General features: G+C 41.2%; 2 protein-coding genes and 1 long non-coding RNA gene across 4 annotated transcripts; 2 read left to right on the forward strand and 1 right to left on the reverse strand.

The window, feature by feature from the left end:
* The first annotated feature begins 873 nt into the window (after nt 1–873).
* SKA3 (spindle and kinetochore associated complex subunit 3) lies at nt 874–11,774 on the forward strand. Its single transcript, XM_083737030.1, has 10 exons — nt 874–955; nt 3,232–3,348; nt 3,652–3,716; nt 4,784–4,949; nt 7,122–7,464; nt 8,365–8,453; nt 9,789–9,955; nt 10,154–10,366; nt 10,515–10,636; nt 11,545–11,774. The coding sequence occupies exons 2-10, from the start codon at nt 3,246–3,248 to the stop codon at nt 11,549–11,551; spliced, it is 1,275 nt and encodes a 424-aa protein (XP_083593156.1). The 5' UTR covers nt 874–955; nt 3,232–3,245; the 3' UTR covers nt 11,552–11,774.
* Nucleotides 8,901–16,853, reverse strand: SAP18 (Sin3A associated protein 18). Its single transcript, XM_083737541.1, has 4 exons — nt 16,486–16,853; nt 14,884–14,993; nt 13,978–14,100; nt 8,901–13,439 (listed from the first exon to the last, which is right to left on the reverse strand). Exons 1-4 carry the CDS (start codon nt 16,555–16,557, stop codon nt 13,283–13,285), a joined length of 462 nt encoding a protein of 153 aa, XP_083593667.1. The 5' UTR covers nt 16,558–16,853; the 3' UTR covers nt 8,901–13,282.
* Nucleotides 16,854–19,995: 3,142 nt separating this feature from the next.
* Nucleotides 19,996–27,587, forward strand: LOC310842841. Of its 2 annotated transcripts, XR_014563355.1 has the most exons (3): nt 19,996–21,192; nt 24,857–24,967; nt 25,370–27,587. It is a non-coding gene; the product is annotated as an uncharacterized lncRNA (long non-coding RNA). The 2 variants fall into 2 exon arrangements; XR_014563356.1 differs by lacking the exon at nt 25,370–27,587 and having other exon boundaries at nt 24,857–25,101.
* Nucleotides 27,588–27,759: the final 172 nt, after the last annotated feature.

Raw genomic sequence — 27,759 nt, forward strand, 5'->3', positions numbered from 1 at the left:
GGCCCCATGGACAAACCTGGACGTCCTTGAGGACCAGAGGATCCCCACTTCCCTGGAGGCTCACCTGAAGCGTGTGAAAGGAGTGTGAACCGAGTTCAGTTCCAGCAGCGGAAAACAGCCCCTCTGCTGCTCAAGGTGCGTCCTCTGCTTTAATGCTACGCGTTTGCCTTTTACGCCTGGGCTTCGGCTGGTAAATCTTGGGAGCTCTAGTAACAACAAGAAGAAAAAGCAGCAGATCTGACACGTCTGAAGTGCTCCCACCCCGGGATGGGATGGCAACTAGCCCCTGCCTCCTTCCACTGCAATTCTATCAATGCCTACCAGCCACCTTGGGCAGCTTCTCGGTGTCCCGCCCGCTTCCTCTTGCCGCCGGTTTAGAGAGAAACCCTTTCTCCCCGCCCACCTGCTTCCCCTTCCCTCCGCTCTGCCCGCCCGTCCCCACAACCCCATTGCCGCTGCTCCTCTTCAACTCACCGGTCACAGGCCCGCCCGTCCCACCTCGGCAGGGAAAAGAAAATGGCGCCGCCCGAAAGGTTCGTCCGCCTCAAAGCTCTCGCGAGAGTGAGGAGATGTCCTCCCACCCCACCTCCCAGGTTCACTGAAGGGGCGTGGAAAGTAAGCAAGGGCGGGGCTGGCTCGCTCGCTCGCTTCCCAGCTGACCAATCGCTGAGCTGGCAGATTCAAACGTCGAGGCGGGAGAGGGGGGTGTGGCGGGAGAGAAAAGCGGTAGGGGTTGGAGTCAGAGAGAGATTTAAAGGAGCAATTCCACCCCACCCCGTTTGCTGGTCTTCAAAAAGGTCCCTTTTACTGGGCGGGAGTCTGCGCGCGTTTGTTTCTCGCCCCCCCCCACCGTTTTATTGTTCCTGCCCGTAGGGAGAGGGGCTGTAAATACGTGTTAGTGAGCGGTCGTGTGGAAGAAGGCAGAGAAGTTGCAGGCTCCCCAAGCGTGGCAACGGTAAGGCTACTTTTTGTCTTTTGCACCTTTTAGGTTTTTCTTTAAAACGTGGGGAGGACAAGTTTTGGAAAGCCTTAATAGTGGTTGAACAACATCATCAGTTCTTTTTAAGGTAGCATCTTAAAAAGCAGAGACATCACCTTGCTGACAAAGGTCCGTCTAGTTAAAGCTATGATTTTCCCAGTAGTGATGTATGGAAGTGAGAGCTGGACCATAAAGAAGGCTGATCGCCGAAGAATTGATGCTTTTGAATTATGGTGCTGGAGGAGACTCTTGAGAGTCCCATGGACTGCAAGAAGATCAAACCTCTCCATTCTGAAGGAAATTAATCCTGAGTGCTCACTGGAAGGACAGATCCTGAAGCTGAGGCTCCAATACTTTGGCCACCTCATGAGAAGAGAAGACTCCCTGGAAAAGACCCTGATGTTGGGAAAGATGGAGGGCACAAGGAGAAGGGGACGACAGAGGACAAGATGGTTGGACAGTGTTCTCGAAGCTACGAGCATGAGTTTGACCAAACTGTGGGAAGCAGTGGAAGACAAGAGTGTCTGGCGTGCTCTGGTCCATGGGGTTACGAAGAGTCGGACACGACTAAACAACAATTCTCCCAAGATGGATGCAATGCAGCAATAGAATATACCATTAAGCATTCTAAGGTGTAGTGTGGTGATATAGATATAGAGTTTAGCAACATTAAAATAACAGCAGCATGTAAAACGTTTCTTTTTATATAACTGGAAAAGTGTTCTTGGATAGTGAGGTTACTAGGGGAGAGTTATCTTCAAACTCCATTAGGAAGCTTCCAAAGCATCTGGCTGGCCCTAGTATGCTGGACTGAAGAGGCCTTGGCTTGATCCACATTTTTAAGGATTTATAAAATGCTTAACGTGAAATATCAAAACAAAATTGCAAAGCATATTAAAAGTCATTCGTGGTAGATTGTATTGGCCATGGGCTAAAGTAATAATTAGCTGGAGGAAGGCCTGAGTAAAAAGCAGAGGTTTGAGTAGATGTCCAAAGCACAGGGCAATAGGTGCCTAATCAAGGAGGGGGCAGAATTTAATAATATTTGTACAACCATACTGAAGGCCTTGTCAGTAGCTGCACGCTGAGCACTTCATCTTTTGAGTGTGGAGATATAGCGGTCAAGGTGACCTACAAAAAAGCCTGACCTGAGTTGTCTAGGACCTTATAAAAAGTTCAGTCTTGCAGTGCAGTGCCTACTCAGAAGAAAATTGGTTTCAGTGGATCTTACTCTCAGGAAACAGGTTCTCAAGGACCACCTCTGCTGGAGGGTAGCAGCATGAGAACGGGTCTTTTCTACTGTGGCTTCCTGCTAGGAAATGCTCTCTCCCTCACCTTCATTAAATATCTTCAGGCACCAGGCAGAAACCTTTCTCCATAACCTGGCCTTTGGCTATTGTTTTTTAATTGTGTTTGTATGTAAAATACATAATATGTATTTTATGTTCTTGTTCTGCATTTTTATGTTGTGAACCGCCCTCTGAAGGGTGGTATACAAATATATTAACTAATAATAAAATATTTGAATCTGTTTGTTTAAATAATCACTGCCATTTATTCTTTATAGAAGGGCTCAAAGTCCTGAGCAAAATTAAAATGCACAGTCCCTGGCCTGAGGCTCACAAATTAGAATGCAGAAGTATAGCTTAGATTAGCTACAATATACTATCCCATGCTTTATTCTGTAATAACATCATTTGTATATGGCATAGTAAAAGAGGCAACAAAGCACACTGGCAAGCTGTAGCTACAGCTGGTTGCTTTTTGAGGAAGATATTCTTTGAATTATTAGGGTGATGGCTTCTCATAAAATTGCAGTGTTCTTTGGTACTTTATTTCAAAGGGAATGGAATTTCACTTCAACTTGAATCCAAAAAATAAAATTATCAATGATAATAACACACACAAACACAAAACTGTGGCATTGCCTATGCACTGAAATGTCTCAGAAATGTCAGATCTTTGTGGGTGTTGTATCAATCGTAGCTAATGACATCACACAATATCCAGCAGTGTATGTGACACAAATTTATTCTGCTGTAGGTGTTCCTTGGATTAAACTGATTGTGAGGAAAGTCTCTTGCAAAACAATCAAATTTCCCAATGCTGAGCTGTTAAAACTTTTTGTTTGTTTGTTTGTTTGTTTATTATTACTCTTCTATGGCTTGTGTTCTGCCTATTTGTTGAAAAGTTGCTCTGTATTCTTTCTGCAAATTATGCCAATAGCAACAAAAACCTGCTGCTTTGGCTAGGGTTTTCCTTCACTATGGACGTCAGCGGCATGTTCTTCAACAAACTGCGAACCTTAGCGGTCACTGTGGAAAAAGAGGCCGAGCAGCTGAAGCAGATTTTTCAGAGTGATGACACAGGTAAGGAAGACCCATGAAACTAAAATAAAAAATTACATGGTATTTTATTATTTATTGTATCTTACATAGTATTCTATGGAATTCAAATTGTAATACAATAAAATATAAGAAATAAAATTGTAATTAAAAATCATACAGCATCTAGCACAGTGCATTGCTACATAGAGGTGGAAAATGGTCCAGCAAGACCATTAGTGATTTTTTCAAATGGTCCGTAGGAACTGCTGTCCTGCAGAATACCTTAAAGATACTGAATTGTGTTTTCTTTCTAAATCCGTTTTCATTTAAAAACATGGCTTGAAGAATTTGAAGAAGATTCACCAATGAGGTACTTACATGAACTGTTCTCTGAAGTCAGAACGCTAAAGGTACTTTTGATCCATTCTCCACAACCCCTGCTCCACCTTTTAAAACTCTTGCTGTAATTTCACTGGTTATATATTAGGTATGCCAAGTTCTAATTCACTGAAATTCTAAAGAAAGAGGTAGTCAGCATTGGTTCGAATCCTACATGGTACGACTCAAACCAATGGCTTCAAGTTACAAGAAAGGAGATTTCCAGCTATACATCAGGAAGAAGTTTCTGACAGTAAGAACTGTTTGACAGTGGAAGGGACTGATCTCTCCTTCCTTGGAGGTTTTTAAGCAGAGGTTGGATGGCCATCTGTCATGGATGCTTTAGTTGATATTCCTGCATCGCGGAGAGTTGGACTTGATTATCCTTGGAATCCCTTCCAACTCTACAATTCTCTGATTCTATGCACTCTGAAATAAAGGACTAAATGTAAGCATGAAGATAAGTCCTGTTTGGTAGTGAATGTTTACATTTCTGCATTTATGAAGTAAGTCACATTAGTAGTGAGGGGTAACGTTTGTTTTCTTCCTGTGTGTCAGCTATGATTCTAAATATGCAGGAAAATTAAAATACTTCTGTTAAGCTTGCACCAAATTATCCATCAGTGATATACAATGTTGGCTCTAATCCTCCAAAAGCATGTGGAGGAATACTGTATTTTTCGCTCTACAAGACGCACTTTTTCCCTCCTAAAAAGTATGGGGAAATGTGTGTGTGTCTTATGGAGCGAATGCAGGCTGCGCAGCTATCCCAGAAGCCAGAACAGTGAGAGGGATCGCTGCGCAGCGATTCCTCCTGCTGTTCCGGCTTCTGGGATTCAGAATATTTTTTTTCTTGTTTTCCTCTTCCAAAAACTAGGTGTGTCTTATGGTCTGGTGTGTCTTATAGAGCGAAAAATACAGTATATCATTCATATTTTGTAGAAGGATTTTTTCCCTTCGTTTAAAAAAAAGAACCCTTTGTTGCTGCTTTTCTGTTGGCAATAATAAAAAACTGATGTCATAATCCTGCCATACTGCTTGCTGACCTATACAAACTGTTCAGTATTGTCTAAAGATAAACTCTTTTTTTTAATTGAAGAGTGATGCTGATAATACTCTTTGTAAGAGTTCTTCAGAAAGAGATGCTACATATTATTTCTTGAAAGCAACTAAAGTTTTGATGAAACAAACTTCAACAGATCTTGGGAAAATAAGAGAATTCTTCCAGAAATATGGCTACAAACCCACTGTTGGCGAGGATGCAGGTAACTATGAATATATTCCACATTTCACTTATCGCTGTATGTGCATTTTTAAAATTAAAGAACATATAGGGTGTTTTTACAGAAGGCAGTAGAAGCTTTCAGCTTGGAAATTACTAATACTTTTGTTGCATACTCACTCCCGTCATCCTCCTTTTTTATTCTAGTGTAAAATGTGCTTGGAATCCTTTTAATTAAAAGCTCTGACTTATATAACTGCTATATGCCTATAAGTACTGAAGCTGTGGAAGCTATAACCTTTAATGTAATTCTTTAATATACTTCCGAGGTTTCTGCCCAAGTATCTCTTGCTGTGTTAAGATTTGCATAATAAACCTTCCATCCAGTTGCAGATACTGCCCACATTGAATTGCTTTCAGTGGTGTTTGCATTCAAGTGTGCATCCATATTCTGGTGTAGCTAGTCAGGTTTACTTTTCTTTCTTTTTTTAAGCTGCATTCGACTGGTAGAGTTCCTTGTTTCCTAACTATGCTTAGGAGCTCTGGAATATATTATGTACCTCCCTCACTGCTATTTCTTCCTATTACCCATGAAATTCCACTCCTCTTCTATAGTTTGCTATACCATTATTAAAGGTAAAGGGACCCCTGACCATTAGGTCCAGTCGTGACCGACTCTGGGGTTGCGGTGCTCATCTCGCTTTATTGGCTGAGGGAGCCGGCGTACAGCTTCCAGGTCATGTGGCCAGCATGTCTAAGTCACTTCTGGTGAACCAGAGCAGCACATGGAAACGCCATTTACCTTCCCTCCGGAGCGGTACCTATTTATCTACTTGCATTTTGACATGCTTTCGAACTGCTAGGTTGGCAGGAGCAGGGACCGAGCAACAGGAGCTCACCCCATTGCGGGGATTCGAGCCGCCAACCTTCTGATTGGCAGGTCCTAGGCTCTGTGGTTTAATCCACAGTGCCACCCGTGTCCCCTATACCATTATTAGTATATATCAATCCTCACAATGGTTTATTATTATTATTATTATTATTATTATTATGTAGTAACCAGGCTTTATTATAATTTCTTTTATAGTCAGTTTGAACTAGAATTTTAATTGAGTTTGCAAAGCTTGAGTACAATAGAACAGGGTGGATAAAAATCAATGATTTTCTTTTAAAACAACAGATTTTTAAAAATTTTAATCAGATTTTTAAACTTAAATGCTTTTGGAGAAAAAAATCATTCTAAAGATATTTTTCTATTTAAGTTATAATCCAAAGGCTATTCATCAGGAAAAAGGGATTTGTTTTAAGTTTTTCATGTGTGCTAAAACTCAGTCTAAGATTTATTTATTTTTAATTGTTTAACCACATCTGTTAACAAACATGGATACATATGCTATAATGTTATTGTTTCAGTTAAATAAATTGTTTAAATTGTTATTAAGGAAATGATTATTTTTCTCCTTCCAATAAAGTACAGCAGAAAAGTTGTCAAAATATAAACAGTTAACTTATTAAACCTCACAATAATTTCATAATTATCTGTCTATGTATTTCTAATAGTATAACCAAATCAGTAATTTTTGATATAACTGTAAAAACTACTCTGAAAATTTATTATTCCAAAAATGAAGCCTTCATCTGGTTGTAAATATTACGGTAATACCGGGAAGAATTAGTCTTCTTGTAAAAAAGAAAAAGAAAAAAGATTATTTAAATCAGTCTTGCTGACTAGTGATTTAAATCGATTTGATGTAAAACAAATCCACCCTACAAGAGAATCTGCTAAATATTAAACCATAACCCTGTATTAACATAAATTCAGATATTTCACTATACTGTGCTAATACTCCTGATCTCCTGCGATTAGGAGATCAGAAATGTAGAAATGGCTATGAGCAATTCAGTCTTTTTAAAAAGTTGGGATTTATTATTATTTATTTATTTATTTATTTATTTATTTATTAAAGATTTTCTTGTTTTACAAAAGTGTTTGCAATGTCTCTCTTGTATTTTTCCCCCATGTAACATTTTTACAAATCAGTTTCATTTGTTGAGACGTTGGGAAGAAAAGGGGGAAAGAGGTGGAGGAGGGGAAAGATGGGTGGGGATGGGGTTGGGCGACGGTGTTACTATTTTACTTAGTATATGTAGGGTTTGGTGTCAGCGTTAAAATTTGGTTATTTTTGAAACTAAGCATATTATCTTTTTAATAAAGCAAAACAGGATGAAGCTGAAATTAACCCTGAGTCTACATCTGCTGAAGAGCAGCCCAAAATCCTTGATTTTCCTGAACAATCATCTGCACCTCATGCTTTGCTGCAAATTCCACAGCTTTCAGATTTTGGCCTTTCAAAATATGCTCTCCCAAGTATTTCAGGCATCTTGCATAATCAGCCCACATATGCACAGAAGGAGGAACCGAGAGTGGATTATTCTGAGCGTTTATCACCCAAGGCAGACCAGTTTCGTATCTATGGGTATAAAATGGGTTTGAACGATGATACCACAAGTTTAGTGGCAGATCAAACTATCTTCCTACTCAATCCCAAAAACAGTAGGTAAGTGACATCCTTTGAGAGTTACAAAAATACACGGTTTCTCATTTCTGTCTAATGACACTTTCCATCCTTGAGGTGATCAGCCAGCAGATTTTCAGATTTTGTGTGCACACAAATATTTAGTGGGAGGAGGGTGCTGCTACCCTCTAATGGCACCATCATTTTAGAGCAGTAGTCTTCAACCTTTTCTGACTCAGAACTGCACCCCCCTCCCCATTTTAACCCAAGTATGCACTTGGGAGACTCATTTCTTTAAAACCATGTTTATACAGTGCTGGTACTGCTGTTGCAATCTATCTTGAATCAGGCTGAGCCCAAGTAGTGGGTTCTGACCCCCCAGCTGGAAGACCAATTAACCATTTACTCTTTTTTGGAGATTTTTTAATTCTGCCTTTTGTACAAAACACTTTCAGCTAATGGTTTCCAGTTTAAAAAAAGAAAATGCACAAAATAACTCCATCCTCTTCTGGACACCATCAGTAATAACCTAGCGCTGGGGAGAAGAAAAGCAAGCCCCCATCTCCCCATCCAACCTGTGATGGGACTGTGGAAGAGAGTTGAGCTATCAGAAAAGATGGCCGCAAGTGCGGGTGTCGGATCTGTGTTGAAGTCATGAAAGAGGGAGAGTAGAGAAGGGCATCTCCTTGAGCCTCCTTAATAAACTGCAGGCAGTCCCCCAAATATTTGAGTGCATGTACTTTGTAAAGGTCCCTTCCAAGAGGCTTACAGTCTATAATTCAACACAGGAGGAATGGGATGGAAATGGAGACCGGAGTAAACAGGGAAAATGTGTCTATTTTATTTTACTTGTGCTTAAGTTTGTTCCCCTCTGCCCATTCACAATTGCTGAAAAGAGAAGGGAGTTGATATGATGTGACAATATTTTTGTCTTATCCTTAGGCAAGCTAATAATAAACCGAGTGAATCTGCAGTGGAATTGGAATCAAACAAGAACCTAGCTACACCTAAGCAAAAGAACAAATTTTGTGGTAAGCCCTGTGTATTCAAATTAGGCTAGTGATTTCTTTTCCGTAAGGAACCATTCAAATACCCTAGGCTTGTAACTAAAGAGATTCCAGAGTATAGGGTCTGAAGGCATGTGAGGCTGCTACCTAGCTGGAACTTGGAAGATCTCCAGGGAACATGTGTGCCGTGGGGGTCTGTGAGCTAGAAGAAATGTAATGAAAGTAAAGAGTTATCCAAAGGGAGCCTGTGGAGGCCTGCTTTCAGGGATATTCCAGGCTCTCTTAATCAGTTTTCTTTAAAAAGAATAGTCGTTCTTGAGTGAGCCTTTGCATATTTACTCAGAAGTCAGTCTTATTTTAATAGAGCTTATTCCCTAGAAATTGTGTTTAGAATTGCAGCCTAATAAGTAAACCTGTTCTTCCAGTGCTTTGACCAATAACTGGGTACAAAGAAAATAACTGGGAAGCGCATTTATTTAGAAATTGAATAAAAATATTTTTAATTGATATTTCATACAGTTGAATAACTTACAACATCTTGGGCTATCCAAATATAGGTTGAAGCTGTTCTGCACCCCCTGCCCTTAAAAACCTTTATATACTGCCTTTCTGTCTAGAAAAAGATTCAAGGCAGCTCACAAGTTTCATAAAAACAGTCTAAGAAAAACAAAGAACAGGCAGAATGAAAGCTGAAATAAAATCTAGTAAGCAGCTCCAATTTAAAGGCAGGAGCAAAACAAAACAATTGCCTATTCAACACACCTAAAGGCTGCTGGAATGAAAAATGTCTTTGACTTCATTCGGGAAGGGGATAGGTTCTGGAGCCTAGAGGCAACCAACCACATGTGATACCACCATCAGTTGAACATCAGATGGTGGGACAAGCAGGAGGGTGGCCCTAGTTGATACTGAAGGAGGCGGCAGCCGTTTGGATAATTTGTTCTCAAGGTGGGCACCATGTTGGCTGCCCCAGCCTAAGGTCATATCCAGTACATTGAATTTGGCCTGGAAATGGACCAGAAACCACTGAAGTGGGTATGAACTGAGAGAGTGATGACAATTTATCCTGATAAGGAGTTTCAGAATTTGGGAAAACTTGTTTCTGCCAATCTGATTTCATTATCTGAATGTAACTGTTCAGAGGCATATATCAAATTCTGCTATGCAGAAAGGCCAAAAGCATGCATTCACCAGTGATGAAAGTTTCTATTGTATTCAGATATAAATCTCTGGGTCCAGTGAGAACTCTTCATTCATGGAAGTGTGGTCTTCAGTTCTGCATTTTCATCCTTTTACGCCTGAATGAATTTGTAGACTCACTATCCGTGTGAAATTGCCAATCACATACTGTGTTTTCAGATGACGATTATATGGCTTCACCCGCTGCACCTGAGTTCTGCACACCTGGCTTGAAGATTCCCAGCAGAAAGGATGCCACATCCCCAGAGAGTAATAAATTGGATGCCTCTAATCATATGACAGAAACGTCTCTTCCAGATACAGAATCTCTGATAACAAAACCTAAGGTAAGCACTGAGTTTTTATTTTGTAAATGAAATGGGTCTCTTAATGGGACTTCTGCACCGTGCTGTACTATTAGGAAAAGCTTTTAACAATGAAGATCTTCAAAGGATGTCTTAACTGCATGATTTTTAAAATAAAAAAAATTGTCCTTGTATTTCATTATCTGAACATTGCAATTCTTTGGGTCTTTTTCCTTACAGCAAACATGTGTCCCAAATAATACAGTTGTTGGATACGGCACTGTTCCACCTGTCCCTCATTCAGACAAGTATCTGGAGTGTCTTGAAGCACCTTCAGCAGCACTGGATAGGCTTGAAGAACTGCCTCCTCCAGAAATATCAGATTACAGTAGCCTGTTCAGTTCTCCTCCTCCTCCTCCTGAAATAACCGTGATTCCAAGGCAGATTTCTCAGGTGAAGAAGTTAAACCTTCCTGCTGCTAATGCTGATTTTGACATTTTTGCCAGCAAATTGTTTTCCTTATGCATAGAAAGTATAAAACTTGGAAAGGTCCACGCTTCTCTAACATCATCTACTTAATTATTATTATTTTTTGATACAGATCTTGTCAAAATACAATCCAAAGGTAGAAGCATACAGATCACTGGAAAAGGGGACTCGTGTAGGAATTGCTACACAGTTTGAAAAACAGCCTGTTCTTGATACTGGGAACAAAGAAAACAGGTGAGATTTGAGCATGAGGTATTCCACACACCCACCCCTGGCTTTTCCAGACACTTGGTGGAAGTAGCATTGTACTATGTGCAGGCATATGAGACACTTGCTGCCCCTCACAAAGGCCTGGAATTAGTAGGTAGATTTGTGGCATGGTGTCCAAAGAACAGGACCCCTACTCATCCCTGCCTCTTGCTGTATATGTGGGTTTGCGCCCAGCCACAATTCCAACCCACCACATGGCATCAATGAACGCTAGCTGTCTGGGAACTCTCCTGCAACCAGTCATAGTTCTTGGAAACACTGTGTGGATCTGGAGCTACTGCCAATATCTTGTTGAAGTTTTAAGATTCAGTATATATTAAGAATAGCTCTGGATCAGGCCAGTGGCCTGTCTAGCCCAGCATCCTGTTCCCACAGTGGTCAACCAGATGCCTATGAGGAAGCCCAAAAGCAGGATTTGAGCATAAACAGCACTCTTCTGACTTGAGATTCCTTGCTGCTGGCATTCAGAGGCAAACTGCGGCTGACACTGGAAGTAGAACATAGCCACTGAGAGCCTTATCAGTGTCTAATAGAAAGGAGGATAGACTGAAAGGTGGAATTGGGCTAATTGAAAATCCCATTACTCAAATCAGCTCTCGTTGCCTGGGCATGACCCAGGTTTATTGGAGGAAAAGGCGAACAGGAGTTCAAAGACTGGTAAAGAAGGAATGCAATGTGTTTCCACTTTCAGACTTAGCAGTTCATTAGAAGAGTGAATTTTTAGACATTTAAAAAACAAAACAAGATGGCTGTCCTTTAGTCAAGACCCCTATGAAATGAATACAAATGGGCATGTTTCAATGGAAGTCACTTGAACATAGTGCCAATATTATAATTTAACTGCTTTGTTTGTTTTTTTATTACATTTGCAGAAAGTAATATGGATGAAGGCTATGACTTGGCTTTTTATAATGAAGATTGTCCAGCAAACTCCATGGGAAAATATCAGAATATTTATTTCTAACCGTTTGGCAACCAGTTTAACTAAAACTATAGTCTCTTCTTTCATTTCCCCAGAGACCCCCAAATACATTATGAAAACCTGTATCTCCATGCTAATGGAAGTTAGGACTGCATTTATTAAATATTTGTTTAAATTCTGCTTGCGAGCTGATACGTAAGGATGGTAGAAGCGAGGGGGAAACAGGTAAGAGTGGCCAACTCTGCTGCCCTGCTCTTAAACTAATTTGATCTTTGAATCCACCCTCCCCCTGCCCCTCAAATTTCTACATATTTTTAGGACTGCGGGAGTTGCCATTGTGGTTTTTAAAATTTTATTTATTTTTATTAAAAAAACTTAGATAGAACATCCAAGATTGTAAGTGTTCATACTTAACCATGGTCTGTTACTAATGTTTCAACATAGTATTAAGAAGGCATCCACTTATGTGCTGTAGAGGGGACCCTGGAGCAGATTTGAGAGGCTGCAGAAGTCCCACTGTACAATACCCCATATTTTTGTTATGGGCAAAACCCCCACTCACGTTCCAACTAAAGCAATCCTGATCTATCATGATCGAGAATGTTTTCAATTTTATAGCAAGCAATTCATGAGAGAATCACATCTTCAGTCTACAGCATGTGATGTAATGTCTAGACAAAAGGGCAGGTGGGCAAGCAAGCAACAGTAAAACTTCCAGCTTTTGTTTTTGATAGCAACTGCTATCATTGTCATGAAACACATTTTACAAAGCTATGTCATTGCTTTTATTTTTACAAGTTTTAAAAAATAAAATTATTTAACAAGGACTTAATTATATCAAGACAGTCATACAGCTGTGGAAACAATGGATAACCTTGCCTGTGGAAGATTTTTTAGAACTTCCCATTTTTAAGGATGTAACTTCCAGTTGAAGCAACAATTGCATTTTAAATTGGGAATACCTTAAGTGGTTCAAATCCTTTCGTAGTCAAATACAGTCAAAACCGGAAGCAAAAATGGTAGCTCTCCTGGTCGCACTTACACATCAGTGAATAAAATAGGGTGTAATATTACAGGTGTTAAGCTGCCATGATTTCCTTGTATTATGACCAATTTCAGGATACTTTTCAACAAATCTTGACACTTCTGTCCATCTGATAGTGTAAGTCCTACTACAGCTGTATTAGGGTGAATATTTTTGCACAATGAATATGCAATTATTGAGCACAGATGTTGTGCTCACCGCACTGGCAATCCCAATACTTTGTACCTGGGAAAATGCAGCTCTCCCAGATTGCGTTGTAGACTCTGATTTCTGACAAAATAGGTACTTTATGGATGTTCAAAAAGATGTTTCTTAAAAGGCAATCTTACAGTGCGCTTATGAAATTTAATCTTTCCACACTATAGGTTGGCCTTGGAATATATACGGTTTCAAATACCTCAAGACTGCTTGTGGTGTTTTAGCCATACATTACACACTTTAAGAAACACTGCAGTGTCTGGTTTTCAGCTATTCAGAAAACAAAAACCTAGCAGAGAGCAACCTTCTAAAAATATACAGTAACATAATTTCAGTATTTCTACAACTTAACAGGTTTTCTAGTATTTTCACTTTGCATTAAAAAAAACAAGCCGTTTGTAATCTGTATGACCATGTAGTGTGGTCATTAGAAGAAAGAAAAATATTAATAAGGTCTCATGCGACCTGATGGAGGTGGTGCTCGATTTGGGGGAGTAATTGCTATGTCCAGGTAATCCCCTATCTGGAACTTCTGAGACTGCAGAGTCATGGAATCATCTGTGCCTTTTCTGCCTGACATTGTACTGCCAATCTCTTTCACCCTGTAAAAAGAAATTAAGACCAAAATAAGAACATGAGCCATATCTTTGTTCCACCTAGTCAAGTACTGTCTCCTGTGATCAGCAGCAGTGGGTTTGGTAGCTTTAAATTAGAGACACTTAGAATAGTGCAGATATAAGTACAGGTGACTGCCAACTTACATGGGGATAAAACCAAAACCACATATAGTCAACACACTGTGTGCAATTGGGGGGGGGGTGTGTTGAATTTCCAAAGGCTTTCTTTTCCTGGATGTCCACCCTGTTTTTACACACTCCTTTTTTAAAAATTCTACGCACATAAAGTTGAATGTGCACAAGTTAAATGTGTTTATGTTGTGAGTTACCTGTACTTATATGCCCTTTTGCAACAGCCTAGGTGATCAGATTACAGCAAATATGGACACTTACTAGTACATGTTTTAAGATTTTAGAAGCTAATGCACAATTTCCAGTGTATTATAATTCCTATGAAGAATTTCATTAGAACTTTTCAGGTTTTGCTACAATTTGCATCTACTGACTCAATTGACTATTTTACCTGTAACCAGGCCTTTTAAGATCTGTGAAGACTATTGCAAAGTTAAAATGTGTGCCCTTTTTCCTTGCTTCCGGGTAGACTTCTTTCACTAAACTTGTCAGTTCTTTTAGAGTTGCATCCATCCTGGAAGAAAAGCAGCATTTTAAGTCATATAGTATCCCTAGATTTTAACATTGTGATATTAAGTCAAAACTCTTAAGAGGTTAGTGAACTGCATCAAGAACTACATCTCATTTTAGAGATTTCACAAAGGATTAGTCTCAGTATTTCATACAGGACAAAGAACTATTAGACTGGCTATGCCATAACCTAAAATCCAGAATGAGTGTCTTGTTGTTCAACTGCTCTTTGTCAATTTGCAGAACACTCATGCAGAAATCAACAGCATTAGGACTCTCTAATTTTGCATCTCAGTCACATTCCAATTTGGACCAGGGCATTTGCTGGGTGAGAAGTGCCGTGTGGGCTAAAAAATAGGCTGCACTGCATTCACAAAGGTGCTGTAGATACAAGCCTCTTCTTCTCATTCAACAAATGGCCCATAAGAAATGGGAGGACAACCAAGAGACCTTAGTCATTGTTCCACAGGAAAAAAGCAGTACTGGGAAGTTTTTCTCTCAACTGGCTGGTATTTGTCAGTGACAAGGACAGCAGAAAACAGAGTAGGAGCTGGATGCATTCAACAAGTGCTCTACTCCAGACTGTCTAAAAGAAGAGGTGGCAGAGATTCTGGGCCTTCAATATCTGAGGCAGAAATATCAGCTTCACCAGTTCATATTTGGCCTTTCATCTAGCAATGAAAAAAACAGCCTGTGTCTAGTGGAGGGGTGTGTGGCAACCCAACTTCAGTTACCACACCAAAATTGCTACAAGTGGAAAACTGCAGCTCATACTGCTGCCACTCACCAGGTATAGATCTGCAGTTCACTGGAAGGTACGTTTCCACGGGCAAACTCATCCATTCGGTGATGGCGCCCATTGTTGGTGGTGAAGACCCTCAGAAGGAGGGGACAGGTCTGTAAGGCAAAGAAGAAACCAGTCACTTACTGCAAAGCAAGCAATGAATGACGACAAACCCAACTAACCTAGATCGCATACAAGAATTGTTTTAGTTACAGATAGGTAGCCATGTTGGTCTGCCATAGTCAAAACAAAAAAAATTCCTTCCAGTAGCACCTTAAAGACCAACTAAGTTAGTTCTTGGTATGAGCTTTCGTGTGCATGCACACTTCTTCAGATACACACTTCTGAAGAAGTGTGCATGCACACGAAAGCTCATACCAAGAACTAACTTAGTTGGTCTTTAAGGTGCTACTGGAAGGAAATTTTTTTGTTTTAAGAATTGTTTTGTTTTCAACCTACATTTTTATACAACACTTTTAAATTAATTCTTATAACCAAGTCCTTAATGTAAGACTAATGTAAAGACTATCCTTTAATCAATACTTGTAGCTAAATTTATCAAAGGAGGGAAATATTTCAAGACCTAAGATTAAATTTGAGATTAAGTACTCTTAAAAAATAATTTCTAACATTTAATTGCATTTTTTCTTTTAATTTTTATAACAAAAAGCCAGCACCTTATATACATTAAAATGGAACAGGGATCTGTTTAATCTATGATAAACAATTTCGAGGCATTTTTTTTACAAATTTTATGAAATAAATAATAACAAACGTTGGCCCTTTCTGTAACATTTGTTATTATTTATTTCATAAACTTTAGACACCATTTGACTAAGAAACAACAAGGCACTTTAGTAGAACCTTTTTTAAATCTAGAGGTACTTGGAATTTTCTTCATATGTAACGGACTTGTGCTTGGGCTACAAAACACTGTAGGATATAATTACAAAGTTTAGCAAAAACTGTGGCTAAATAAAGGTTGAGACTTTAATTAAATTAGCTGCTCAAAAGATGTTCCAATCAATTCACCTGCATAATATGTGAGTCGTTAATTTATGTCAATTCTCTTATAGTGTAATAGGCAGTGCTGCTGTTTTATGTCTTGATATTTCTTATTTACATTGTCTTCTGCATGCATATATCTTCTGTACTATCATTCCTTATGTACTTTTATTACATTTTTTTAAAAAAGCTATTGCATCTTAGCCCTTTCCCATTAGACATTTTTATATTCCATGGATATAAAAGCAAGCCAAAGTGGAAAAAAAGTGGAAAGTTTGCTTTTATAAGCCGTGGGGGGGGGGGGGGAGACCGCTTGTGTAGACACACCCCTCCCCACTTTTTCCAACACCACTTAGACAACTTATCTAAACGAGCGTTTCTTCAGCCATAAAATAGGACACACACACGTAAACGGTATGGTTGAGAGAAAGGCATCTCTTAGTTCACCAATGCTAAACACTGAACGTCTGAGTAGGCCATCACGAAGAGTCTCCCAACAGGTAAACCAGCCCTCCCTGTGAAGCATACACGCTGCTGCAAACGCGGGCGTGTAACGTGTGAAAGCGCCCTCCCGCCTCTTCCCCCAACTCCTCCCCACACCTTCTCACGATCGATAGGCTTCTCGGGCTCCTTCTTAATCTCCTCCTGAGTAACGCGAGACTCCACCGCCATCTTGCTGTCTGGTCGGACCGACCTCCGTGGAAGCGACCCAGCGAAGCGAAAGGGGAGAAGCGGCAACCAAGGCTCCGGTTCCAACCCACAAGCTGCCCCTTTCTCCCCGCCGCAAGTTCGCCCTCACCCCAAGAGCCCAGACGTCGCCTCTACCCGCCTCTTCAGGCTCCGCTGAAGCAAGATGGCGGCGCCCACGGGCGTCAAGCTTGCTTTTGGAACCGCGGCGGCGGGCGGCGGCGCAAGTTCTCGCGAGGTCTAAGAAACAAAACGTTGGGCTTCAGAGGCGAAGCTTCTTCGAAGTGGCCAATAAGGTTTCGCTCCGCGATGGAGGCGCGGAGATTGGGGCGCGCGGGGCTGGGGGCGGGGCAAGAGTTGCGGTTGGGGGAACTGAAAAGAGAGGCTGGGGGCCGTTTGTGAGGCGTTCTGCCGCGGGAAACGCGGGCTTGGCGGGGACGCGTGTCGAGGTGCAATTTCACACGTTCAACCCCCCTTTGACATTCGGACGCGCATTATACGCCTAAAACATTTAGTAATTGAAAGCTTTCATTTTATATGCACTGCAAAGAGTACAAAACGCCCAATATATATCATCGTCATTACAATTACTCTTTGTTACCCAGCCTTCACCCCAACGTCCCAGGGCAAGTTACAACAGTTAAAACGTGGTATGAAAAACAGTTTAAAACGACTTAAAATTACCGAAGTGAAGTGGGTCCTAAAAACACGCATCTGGAGTGTCAAGTACATGATTTGTAAGCCGCAGTGGTTTATAGTGCGTCGGTCTTAGGATAGTGTCAGCCTATGAGCATATAAAGTTCCATGCGTCAAAACACCAGCTTTGATCGCACTTCAGTGCCTTCACAGTATCTCCCTTCCCCCTTGCATTTACAAGTAGTAATCATTTTTACTGCTGGTAAGACTGTTCCAATTTTTTAAAAAAATCATATACATGTAGGAAGAAAGCAACTCCCAAGTATCACAATTCAGCAAGCACAACGATCTCTGGGACTTGTTTTCTTTTTGCATAATAGAATCTCAATGAAATATTTACTAAAAGAAAAAATACAGGAGAATATGCAGACTCTAAGTCTGCCTTGAGTTTCCAGCATGTGGGAAACAAACTCTATATTGAACAGCATGGGTGCGATGACTTTAGTTTTGTGTGACATACTTTTCAACAATAAAACTTATAAAAGACTTAATCTGGGTATGCACCTTTTGTTATTGGATAGTGGGCCTGTGTCTTTAAATGGCTAACTGGCAGTCACAAATTCAGCTGTACATCTTTTATAAGCAATTCAATTCGACATTGTTAGCTAAGTTTCACAGGAGCTGCAAGGTAACCTTGAGGCATTGTCTATGCAAATCATTTTACAGAGAATTTTCTTTTACTTGATAGTAGCAATTGTTGGTGATCTGGTGTACTTTTGTGGATAAGCTAGAGGGCACTCAAGTATATTTCCATGCTTAGCTGCATAAGGAAGTTGCATACTCAGAAGGCACTACATTAAACAACCTATTTTATTGCTGTTTCTTTCCTAATTGAAGAGAGAGAGAGTGTGTGTAACATGTTTACACCTGAAAAGTGTTCTTCATCTTCTTGGAAGGTAGTAGAAGTCTCCATATTGCTTTGGCAAAAGCTGTTGGGACTTCTATGGCTCTGCCTGCCATTTCCCCCAATCCTTTTCTCTGAAGCTCTGTGGCACCTTAAAAGACTAAATAGGTTTTTTTTATGTAGGGCAGTTCTCTTTCTTCTCTTTCTTCTGTCAGCTAACCCTCCCTGAGAAATTTAATCAAGAGACACCAGTTTGTTCTTTTGCAACGTTCTTGTAATATATATCTCATTAATACTGAGGCCTTTAGTGACAATATTTCTTTCCTCTAATAATAGCTCTTCGGAAGTATTTTAGGAATCTGTTTGTCATGCAAATAAGGATGTGCTTTGTTCAGAATAAAAAAAGGGGGTTGATTGTTTATAGTAGTAAATGTGTGTTTTAAAAGAGGGGGGTGGAGTAGGGACACAGGAAATCAATTCCTCTTACGGCATGAATCACTTACATTCTTGGCAACCAAGTTCAAGTTTACAAGAATGCTCAGTTTGATCAACTTCCTTCGAAATATTGTAAGCTGAGAGCACAAAAGTGGTTGGGGAGAAGAGAACAGGAGAAAAAAAATACATGCATGGATCTGTGTAGAAGGCTTAACAAATGACAAGGAAGCAGTTAATGTAGTAAATAAATGTTCTTGCTCAAAATATGTTGCAAATGTACTGTGAGAGAAGAGCAAAAAGGTATCCTCCTAAAGCTTTTTTGCATTGCAGAAATGGGAGAAGAAGTGAGAGCCGAAAATCAAGTTCACATTTTGAATATGTTGCCCATTATGATTCTGCTTAAAGGCATTATTTTGCCCATTGTTGTTGTTGTTGTTTAGTCGTTTAGTCGTGTCCAACTCTTCATGACCCCATGGACCAGAGCACGCCAGGCACTCCTGTCTTCCACTGCCTCCCGCAGTTTGGTCAAACTCATGCTGCTAGCTTTGATACTTTGGTGATCAGCCTTCTTTATGGTCCAGCTCTCACTTCCATACATCACTACTGGGAAAACCATAGCTTTAACTATACAGACCTCTGTTGGCAAGGTGATGTCTCTACTTTTTAAGATGCTGTTTAGGTTTGTCATTGCTTTTCTCCCAAGAAGCAGGCATTCTTTAATTTCGTGCTTGCTGTCACCATCTGCAGTGATCATGGAGCCCAAAAAAGTAAAATCTCTCACTGCCTCCATTTCCTTCCCTTCTATTTGCCAGGAGGTGATGGGACCAGTGGCAATGATCTTCATTTTTTTGATGCTGAGCTTCAAACCATATTTTGCGCTCCCCTCTTTCACCCTCATTAAAAGGTTCTTTAATTCCTCCTCACTTTCTGCCATCAAGGTTGTGTCATCTGAGGTTGTTGATATTTCTTGCGGCAATCTTAATTCTGGCTAGGGATTCATCCAGCCCAGCCTTTCACATGATGAATTCTGCATATAAGTTAAATAAGCAGGGAGATAATATACAGCCTTGCCGTACTCCTTTCCCAATTTTGAACCAATCAGTTTTTCCATATCCAGTTCTAACTGTAGCTTCTTGTCCCACATACAGATTTCTCAGGAGACAGATGAGGTGATCAGGCACTCCCATTTCTTTAAGAACTTGCCATAGTTTGCTGTGGTCGACACAGTCAAAAGCTTTTACATAGTCAATGAAGCAGAAGTAGATGTCTTTCTGGAACTCTCTAGCTTTCTCCATAATCCAGCGGATGTTTGCAATTTGGTCTCTGGTTCCTCTGCCCCTTCGAAATCCAGCACTTCTGGGAGTTCTCGGTCCACATACTGCTTGAGCCTTCCTTGTAGAATTTTAGGCCTAACCTTGCTAGCGTATGAAATGAGTGCAATTGTGCGGTCATTACTAAGAGGCAAAACTGGAGTCAATTCCAGCTGAGCCAATTCCAGACGAGAGTACCTAATATATATATATATATATATAAAAATTTTAAGTATACACTTAGCGTGTTTTATGTATATATCTAAATGGGTAAATTATGAAGCATTTCTAAATTGTTTGGGGTGGTCAAGACCAGCAGAGGGACTGTAGCAGCCCCTGTCTTGGTGAACAATCAGTAATGCAACAAGAAACTGAGTAAACGAGCAATAAATAAAGCACAACGGAGCTAAAATACCTACTTCCCATAAACACTGATGGGATCTGAGAACTGCACATGACTAACTCAGAAAGAGCGCATTGGGTTGCGTTGTACAGCTCATTGAAAATACCATCTCAGTGTGTGGTGACGGGGGGCGGGGGGGAGCAAATTCCATACCACAGATGATTTTAAAAGGTTTTGAAAACAAAACTGCTAGTAAGGCTCTGGTGGTGGGAACATCCCATGCCTGGAGTTCTGCTAATGAGACATTCCTGTTGAAAGAAAAAGATATTGCACTGTGGTAGAAGATCTGCCTTGTGGGCAGAAGGTCCTAAATTCAATCTGCGGATAAAGCTGGAAGAGACTCAAACCATGGAGAGCTTCTGCCTGTCACTGAAAGCAGTGCTGAGCTTGAGGGACAAATAGGCTGATTCAGTATAAGGCAGCTTTCTACATTCCTGGGTTTTTTGTTCCAGAAAGGAGGGATTGCATGTTCTGCTAGTTTCCCCCCCAGCTCCTTTGCTCCTTGAAAATCTGCTCTGGAAGGTTTGGGGACCCTCCAGAGAAGCATGAGAGGCAGTGGGTGGGGAGAAGAGGTTGGGCAAAAGAATCTGTTGCCTCTGCTGGATCCAAATTCCACCCTTCAATGGGAGCACACAGAGGGCTAGTTGGGATCCAAGGCATATTTTTATAGATTTGGTGTCGCTCCATGTACTGTTCCATTTCCCCCGTATTGAAAAAGGATATCATAAAAGCTCTGCATCTCCTTTACATCTGCAGGTGTGACAGTGGACATACTGGACTGTTGCCTTTCCTTGGTAATGGACAGGATGAGAGGCAACAAACTGAAGCTCAGACAGGAGAAGACTGAAGCACTCTTTGTGGGTGGTCATGGACTAGAACGGATGGGAGGTGACCTGCTTTTGATGAGGTTACACTCCCACAGGAAGGAGCAAGTATGTAGCTCGGGTTAAGTACTTAATTCGTTCTGGAGGTCTGTTCTTAACCTGAAGCACCACTTTAGCTAATGGGGCCTCCTGCTGCTGCCGCGCCGCTGGAGCCCGATTTCTGTTCTCATCCTGAAGCAAAGTTCTTAACCTGAAGCACTATTTCTGGGTTAGCAGAGCCTTTAACCTGAAGCGTATGTAACCTGAGGTACCACTGTACTTCTGAATTCATTGCTGTCCTTTGACGGTCAAGTGACCTCAGTAGCTAGAGTGCCTTACATAAGTGGCCCACTATGCCCCTCTCTGGCCAGGGATAGCCTAACTTCTGTTGTCTATACTCTGGTAATCTCCAAGTTAGATAACTGAAATGTGTTGTATCTGGGGCTGCTTTGCAGAATTCAGCAGCATTGGGTGTATTTAAATGAGGAATTATAAAATCCTAGACTAGAATAACACAGTTATTATTCTTTCCTGTATAACTAGGTTGGGAAGGGGTAGAGGAGAAGAGAAGAGCTTTGCCAGAGCTCTTTGTCCACCATGGAGACCCCCACTATGCTTGTGTGAAATCCTTTGGGCATAGATCTGCTGCTGGCATTAACTAGGGTTAAGCCCTGAAACTGGGCATTCCAGGGGTGAGACAGAATCAGTCCTAGATCTGTTTGATCCATGGAGGCTGGTTCATTAGGGCATATGGGGCAGTGCCCCACCAGTGTCAAGCTTTTTATTTCTTGCCATCTTGCTGCCGTCAGAGTGAGGTCTTCTGGTCATTCTGATTTAACTAGGTGACCTGCTTTATTTTAGACAGCCCAAATGGACTTGTAATCAGCCAGAAGGGCTTCTGTTGTGTGAGGTTAAAGTATTTACTGTTATTTTAATGCTTGTCTTTCTGCCAGCAAATGCCTTAAGTCACTGACAGCAATGCTTTCTTATGTATGTATACCCATAAACAAGACCCACTGTGTTCAGGGAGGCATACGCCCAGGTAAATGCGCCTAGCATTGCAGCCTGAATGAAGCAACTCTATTCTTAAGCTTCCATATAAATCACTCTGAACTCAATTTATTGATACACACAAAAACATTTTAATATTTTTACCTGTTAATTTTAATTGTTCTCAATAGTTTTTACTGATAATTTTAATATTTATTGTAAACCACTTTAAGGCTTTATTACAATCAACAGTATGTAAATTTTGATAATTAATTAAAAGGAGAACTAAGGTGGCAGTTCCGGCTCTTGTCAGGAAGGCCCCCACAACTAACAAACCAAGCTAAACTCTGGCACCAGCCATAGCTTTGAGCTTAGAAATGTGTCTAATGCAGTAGTTTGCAAACTCCCACACACACCCCAGTCCTATTGAAAACTGCTGAAGGTTTTGGCGGACCACTTAGGGTATTTCTGCCCACTGCAGTGATTGTGATACCCTGTGCTATATGCCGTATGATTTTAAACTCTATTTTTGACGCTTTTATTTTTTTTCTATACTGTATTTTGTAAAGAAATAGAATTCAAATTGTAATACAGTATAAGAAATAAAAGAAGCCATACAGATACCATTAAAAAGGAGTACGACTATAGAATGATGGTTGTGTCGTCGCCTGTTTTCAACCACAAATCCACAAGTGTGCCCTGGACCACCTGAATGAACCTTGTGGACCACAATTTGGGAATCCCTGGTCTAATGCTTTCACGTACCTCTGCATGGGACAATAAGGATGCAATCATGAAATCCTTCCACTGAAAAATATATATTGTCTTTCCACAGCTGTGGTTTTATTTCATCACAAGAGGCGCACGTGGCATAGAACATAGAAGAATTGTGGGAGTTCCTTGCCTTATGGTGACATTTCCGTGGGGAAAGGAAGAACACAATAATAAGATTCACTGACTATGTATGCATATATTAATTCCTGTAAAATAGTCATTGAAAGTCATGCTTCCATTTTTCCTGAAACCCAGGAGAAAAATAATTATTCTGTTGTAAATATTTGGCTGGAGGGTTTTTGTAACAAACCTTAATGTTTTCATAGAAATCAGTGAGTGACTAATGCTTGGGAGCTGACTGAATTCATTCCAAGACCAAGAGTTATGAAACTGTGCTTTGAGCTAGCTTCCTTTCACATTACCACTCTGTCAAGTAGAGCCCTGACCTTTCAGGACCACCCTCTTCAGGAATGGAGGTCATTCTGCCTGCATCCTGTCTCACGAAGGCACACCCCTCCCCCTCCAAGTGCAAGAGAGTTTCTGCTGCAGATGGACTGTGACATTTTGCTTCCCTGTACAGTTTCTGCTATGGATTTTTGTTTGCCAGTGAAAGACAACAGTGGTGAAGCGAACATGAATAAAAACACACACAGCAAAAGAAACACAGTACTGTAACAGCCTTTCACTTGGAAATGCATCATGAGCTACTGAAATAGATGGCAGAGGAGCTGGAAGTGTACCATTAATAGACAAGCTGCATCTTCCTTACTTAGATACTGTGTGGTATGATACTAAACTGAGCACTATTTCTGGGGTTCTCTTCATCTCTAGCAGTGTTTCTTTACTAACTTGTGATGCTTTTCTTAGAGTCAGTTCCCTGTGTTATCCTCTGTTTGGAGGCTAGGCCAGTGCCGCAAAACCTCAAGCCGAGGGGTTGAATTGTGACCTCTCAAAACCAAGTCACACCTCTCACTGGCACTATTTTTCAGCCTCCTTGAGGTTTTTCTTGCCCACCTGGACTGTGTTCTTGAACTCTCAATTATGCTTCTTGCCTGAATGAAGGCATCTGAGTGTTTGCAAAACGAGCCTATTGTATAAAGATGAAATTTACATTAGGTGCGCCACCCATTTTGTCTCTGGCCCCACCCATGTGCCCCCCTCGACCCCCCACAGAAGGTTGTCCAGAAGGAAAGGTCGCCCACTGTCTCCAAACAGTTCCCTACCCCTGCTAGGTACATCTGTCAGGTTCCATTTTTAACTCTGTACTCCAGTTTAGGAGGCCTTCTGCCTACCTTGTAAATGCTATAACCAAGGTAAAAGTAAAGGTAAAGGGACCCCTGACCATTAGGTCCAGTCGTGGACGACTCGGGGGTTGTGGCACTCATCTCGCTTTATTGGCCAAGGGAGCCGGCGTACAGCTTCCAGATCATGTGGCCAGCATGACTAAGCCGCTTCTGGCGAACCAGAGCAACGCACGGAAACGCCGTTTACCATCCCACCGGAGCGGTACCTATTTATCTACTTGCACTTTGACGTGCTTTCGAACTGCTAGGTTGGCAGGAGCAGGGACCGAGCAACGGGAGATCACCCCATCGCAGGGATTCGAACCACCGACCTTCTGATCGGCAAGTCCTAGGTTCTGTGGTTTAACCCACAGTGCCACCCACGTTCCTTTTATAACCAAGGACCCTTTCTCCAATTTGGTTTAAACTACTCAGAATCACCATCTGCTCTGAAAATGACCCTTGCCAGCAGGAAACAATCAAAGCATCTCAACTTGCCATGCTACCTTTAGCACTTCTTTGAACACACTTATCTATCCCCCCTGCAGTTCAATTCCTTCTCAGACTTACTTCTACAGTAGTAACAAGCACGTTTGAACATGTTGCAGGTGGCAGATTTTGGCGGTACCGTTAAAAAACATGTATTGCCATATTTATTATAATTATTAACTTCTTTTTACCTCTAGGAAAGGCAGCCACTTGGATTTTCCCCTTCAGGTACAATAATATCTTGTGCCATCTCGTCTTGGAACAACCACACTCCCCTGGGTCAATCAGTAACCATGAGTCAGACAAAGGTAAAACAAAGCTTTGTTTTCTGTATGCAGATGTGCCTTGCTTGGAGTGCCTTTCTGTTACACAAGGGCTGCTGCTCTGGCCAGAATGCCCTGCCTTGCCAGAGCATAGATAATAAACTGATGCTGAGCTGAAATCCCTGAGTGGCTCCTGTTTCCCAAAAATACAGCCCCAACCGTGTGATAACTGGGTCTCAAGGGCACACAGCCATTTTAAAGGAAAAAGCGTTACCACTATTATGAGATAACCTTTCCTCCTAGTTTTTTAGGTTTTATGATTTTGCTTTAAACCAGTAAATAAAAAAATAATAAGTTACTGTGCTGAAAAATATCTACAAATCACCTACTTGCTCACTTACCAACCTGTAATCCCTGTTATTGCCTGATTTATCTTTCCTGGAATAGATTGCAAACCTCTGTAGCAAGGACTCTGCTACTTCTGTACAGGATCTGGGACACAGTGCTAAAGCCAGTGATGTTTTCTAGAGGGCTGCATTTGTGTTAGATCTAAGCATGAATTCCCTTGCTCTGTTTACCTCACTTTCCTTACATGGCTGCTACCAGGACAAACAGCATCGCTCCCATGTAGCCTACCCTTCTTGATGAAAAGCAGGTGAGCAAATGTTTGCGTAGTAAATAGCTTCATGTTGCATGACAAGATCACACCCATACTTTAACTTATGTTAACTTTCATTTTCAAACCTTATTTCTTCTCCGTTTGGTAAAGAATGGGGAGGGAGGGGATTTTTCTTTCTTCAGTTCCCCCTTCCCTCCAAGCACTGGGCAACTGGGAACAGCACAGAAATACTTGGCCTATAACTGAGAGACAGCCATGTGCTCTGACCTTCATTTTTACTCGGTGGGGGTGTGAAAGCCCAGGCAGGGTGGGGTTTTTTTTGTTTTTGTTTTCCTTAAAAATTGGAGGGGGGACTGCCTCCCGCATTATCCTAGCTTATTCTGGACGTTCACATCTCTATCTACTCTATATATTTTTTATAATCTAGCAACAGATTTTCTATAAAATATTGAGCTGCTTTTAAGACAGGGATTCAAAACAGGAATGTTGTGGTGCTTCTGTCCTCTCCCTTTCACACTCTACAAGATAAAGCCATTCAAGAGTTTTAATTAGAGAGCAAACACAGGCTGTCGCTTTCCACTGTGTGACGCACATAAAAACCTATTTGCTTGTTCCAGTCTCACACGTGCAGAACAGAACAGCTATATGAGAGCTGTTACTGCCTTTCTTAAGGCACTCAGGATATAAATGGTCACAACAGCATCAAGAAGCGTGTATGTTAAAATTGAGCCTTCCACTCAAATGAACAAGAGAGGGAGAAGTAAGCTGAATGCAGTGAAAAAATAGTTTTTGAAGGTTTAAGACAGGGATGGGGAACCTCAGGCCTGGAGGGGGGATGTCTCCCCCCAGACCTCTCTGCCTGGCCCTTGGCATCTTCCCGGGCCATGCCCACTCGCTGGCTGACCTTGCATCTCACCCACCTTGAGTGTTTTTGCTTGGCTGGAATATCCTTGAACACTGATAATGACTCTTGCTTGAAGGGAGGATAGAGGGGTGTGTAGAAATTTGCCCACCAGTTAAAAGATAAAATTTGCATTCATTGTTCCACACACTTTTGTGTATGGCTCCATCTGCTTTGTTTCCCCATCGCCCCAGGGTTGAGGAATGAGACGCTCCACCCCTGTTTTAAGGGATGAATTTATCAAAGGAGGTAAAAAAAATAGTTGTGCTCGTTTAATGGGAGGTCTCATTCTAAGGATAGGAACTAAACAGTGAAAGAAAAACATGGTTGCTGTTGGAAAAAGGCAGTTTTCCTCCTCCGTAAAGTGTGGTTCAATTTACTTGCTGTTCTGATGTCATTACTAAGTGTGTTTCTACCTGCCCTGCATCACTGAGTGCCACTGGCAGAATGCTCAGTGTGATGAGGATGCAAATCAAATTGTATTCCACCTTGCAGTAATACAGGAGGGAATTTGACACGGGCCTTCTGTTTTTTGCAAGGTATAGTTCTGCCCAAGGTTGCAGAAACACCACCCACCCCATCAAACATTCTAGGGTCCTCTAAATGCTACACAACTAGCAATTCTCTGTAGATTTGGGAGGACCTCCCCTGTGTCCCTCTAAATATGTTGACAAAAAAAGAGAGCTAGAATGGGGAGAATCAGGAACTGTTTGACCCACCCCATGAAAAATCACAAGAGGAAGAGCTGCAGCTGCTGTAAACCAATCTATTTGTTTTAGCAAAGTAAAAGGGTATTCACTTTCCATGCAGAAATTCCCAGATTCAATCCCTGGCATCTTAATTTAAAAGGTGTAATGAAAAGCCTCTGCCAGAGACCCTTTAGACCCTCTGGTAATCAGAATGAACAGTGCTGTGCTGGATGGATAAATTATCTGACTGGGTAGGAGTGGCCAACCTATGACCCTCTAAGTTGTTGGATTCCCATCAGCCCCAGCTAGCCTAACTGATGGTCAGGGATGATGACTTGTAGTCCAAAAACATCTGGAGGGTCACACATTCCCCATCCCTGCTGTAGTAAAACAGCTTCCACCTGTGTGTGTTTTTAAATGTATTTTTATTAAAGATATTCTTGATTTACAAAGGTATGGGCAATGTCTCTCTCTTGTATTTTTTTCCATGTAACTTTTTCTTTTTACAAATCAGCTTCATTTGTTGAGACATTAGGAAGAATAGGGGGAAAGAGGTGGAGTGGGAGGAAAGATGAGTGGGGGTGCGGTCAGGTGTGATGTTTCTATTTTACTTAATATATGTGGGGTT

This window comes from Podarcis gaigeae (genome assembly GCF_964106915.1).
Source record: "Podarcis gaigeae genome assembly, chromosome: 4".
NCBI lineage: Eukaryota > Metazoa > Chordata > Lepidosauria > Squamata > Lacertidae > Podarcis > Podarcis gaigeae.

Bases quoted from the DNA above. Each gene is read 5' to 3' on its own strand.
- SKA3 (XM_083737030.1), top strand. From the start codon at position 3,246: ATGGACGTCAGCGGCATGTTCTTCAACAAACTGCGAACCTTAGCGGTC. The intron at 3,349-3,651 runs GTAAGGAAGACC...CATGGCTTGAAG, and splicing joins TTTTCAGAGTGATGACACAG to AATTTGAAGAAGATTCACCA. The intron at 8,454-9,788 runs GTAAGCCCTGTG...CTGTGTTTTCAG, and splicing joins GCAAAAGAACAAATTTTGTG to ATGACGATTATATGGCTTCA.
- SAP18 (XM_083737541.1), bottom strand. From the start codon at position 16,557: ATGGCGGTGGAGTCTCGCGTTACTCAGGAGGAGATTAAGAAGGAGCCC. The intron at 14,994-16,485 runs GTGTGGGGAGGA...TTTGCCTTACAG, and splicing joins AGCCTATCGATCGTGAGAAG to ACCTGTCCCCTCCTTCTGAG. The intron at 14,101-14,883 runs GTGAGTGGCAGC...CTTTTCTTCCAG, and splicing joins GAACTGCAGATCTATACCTG to GATGGATGCAACTCTAAAAG.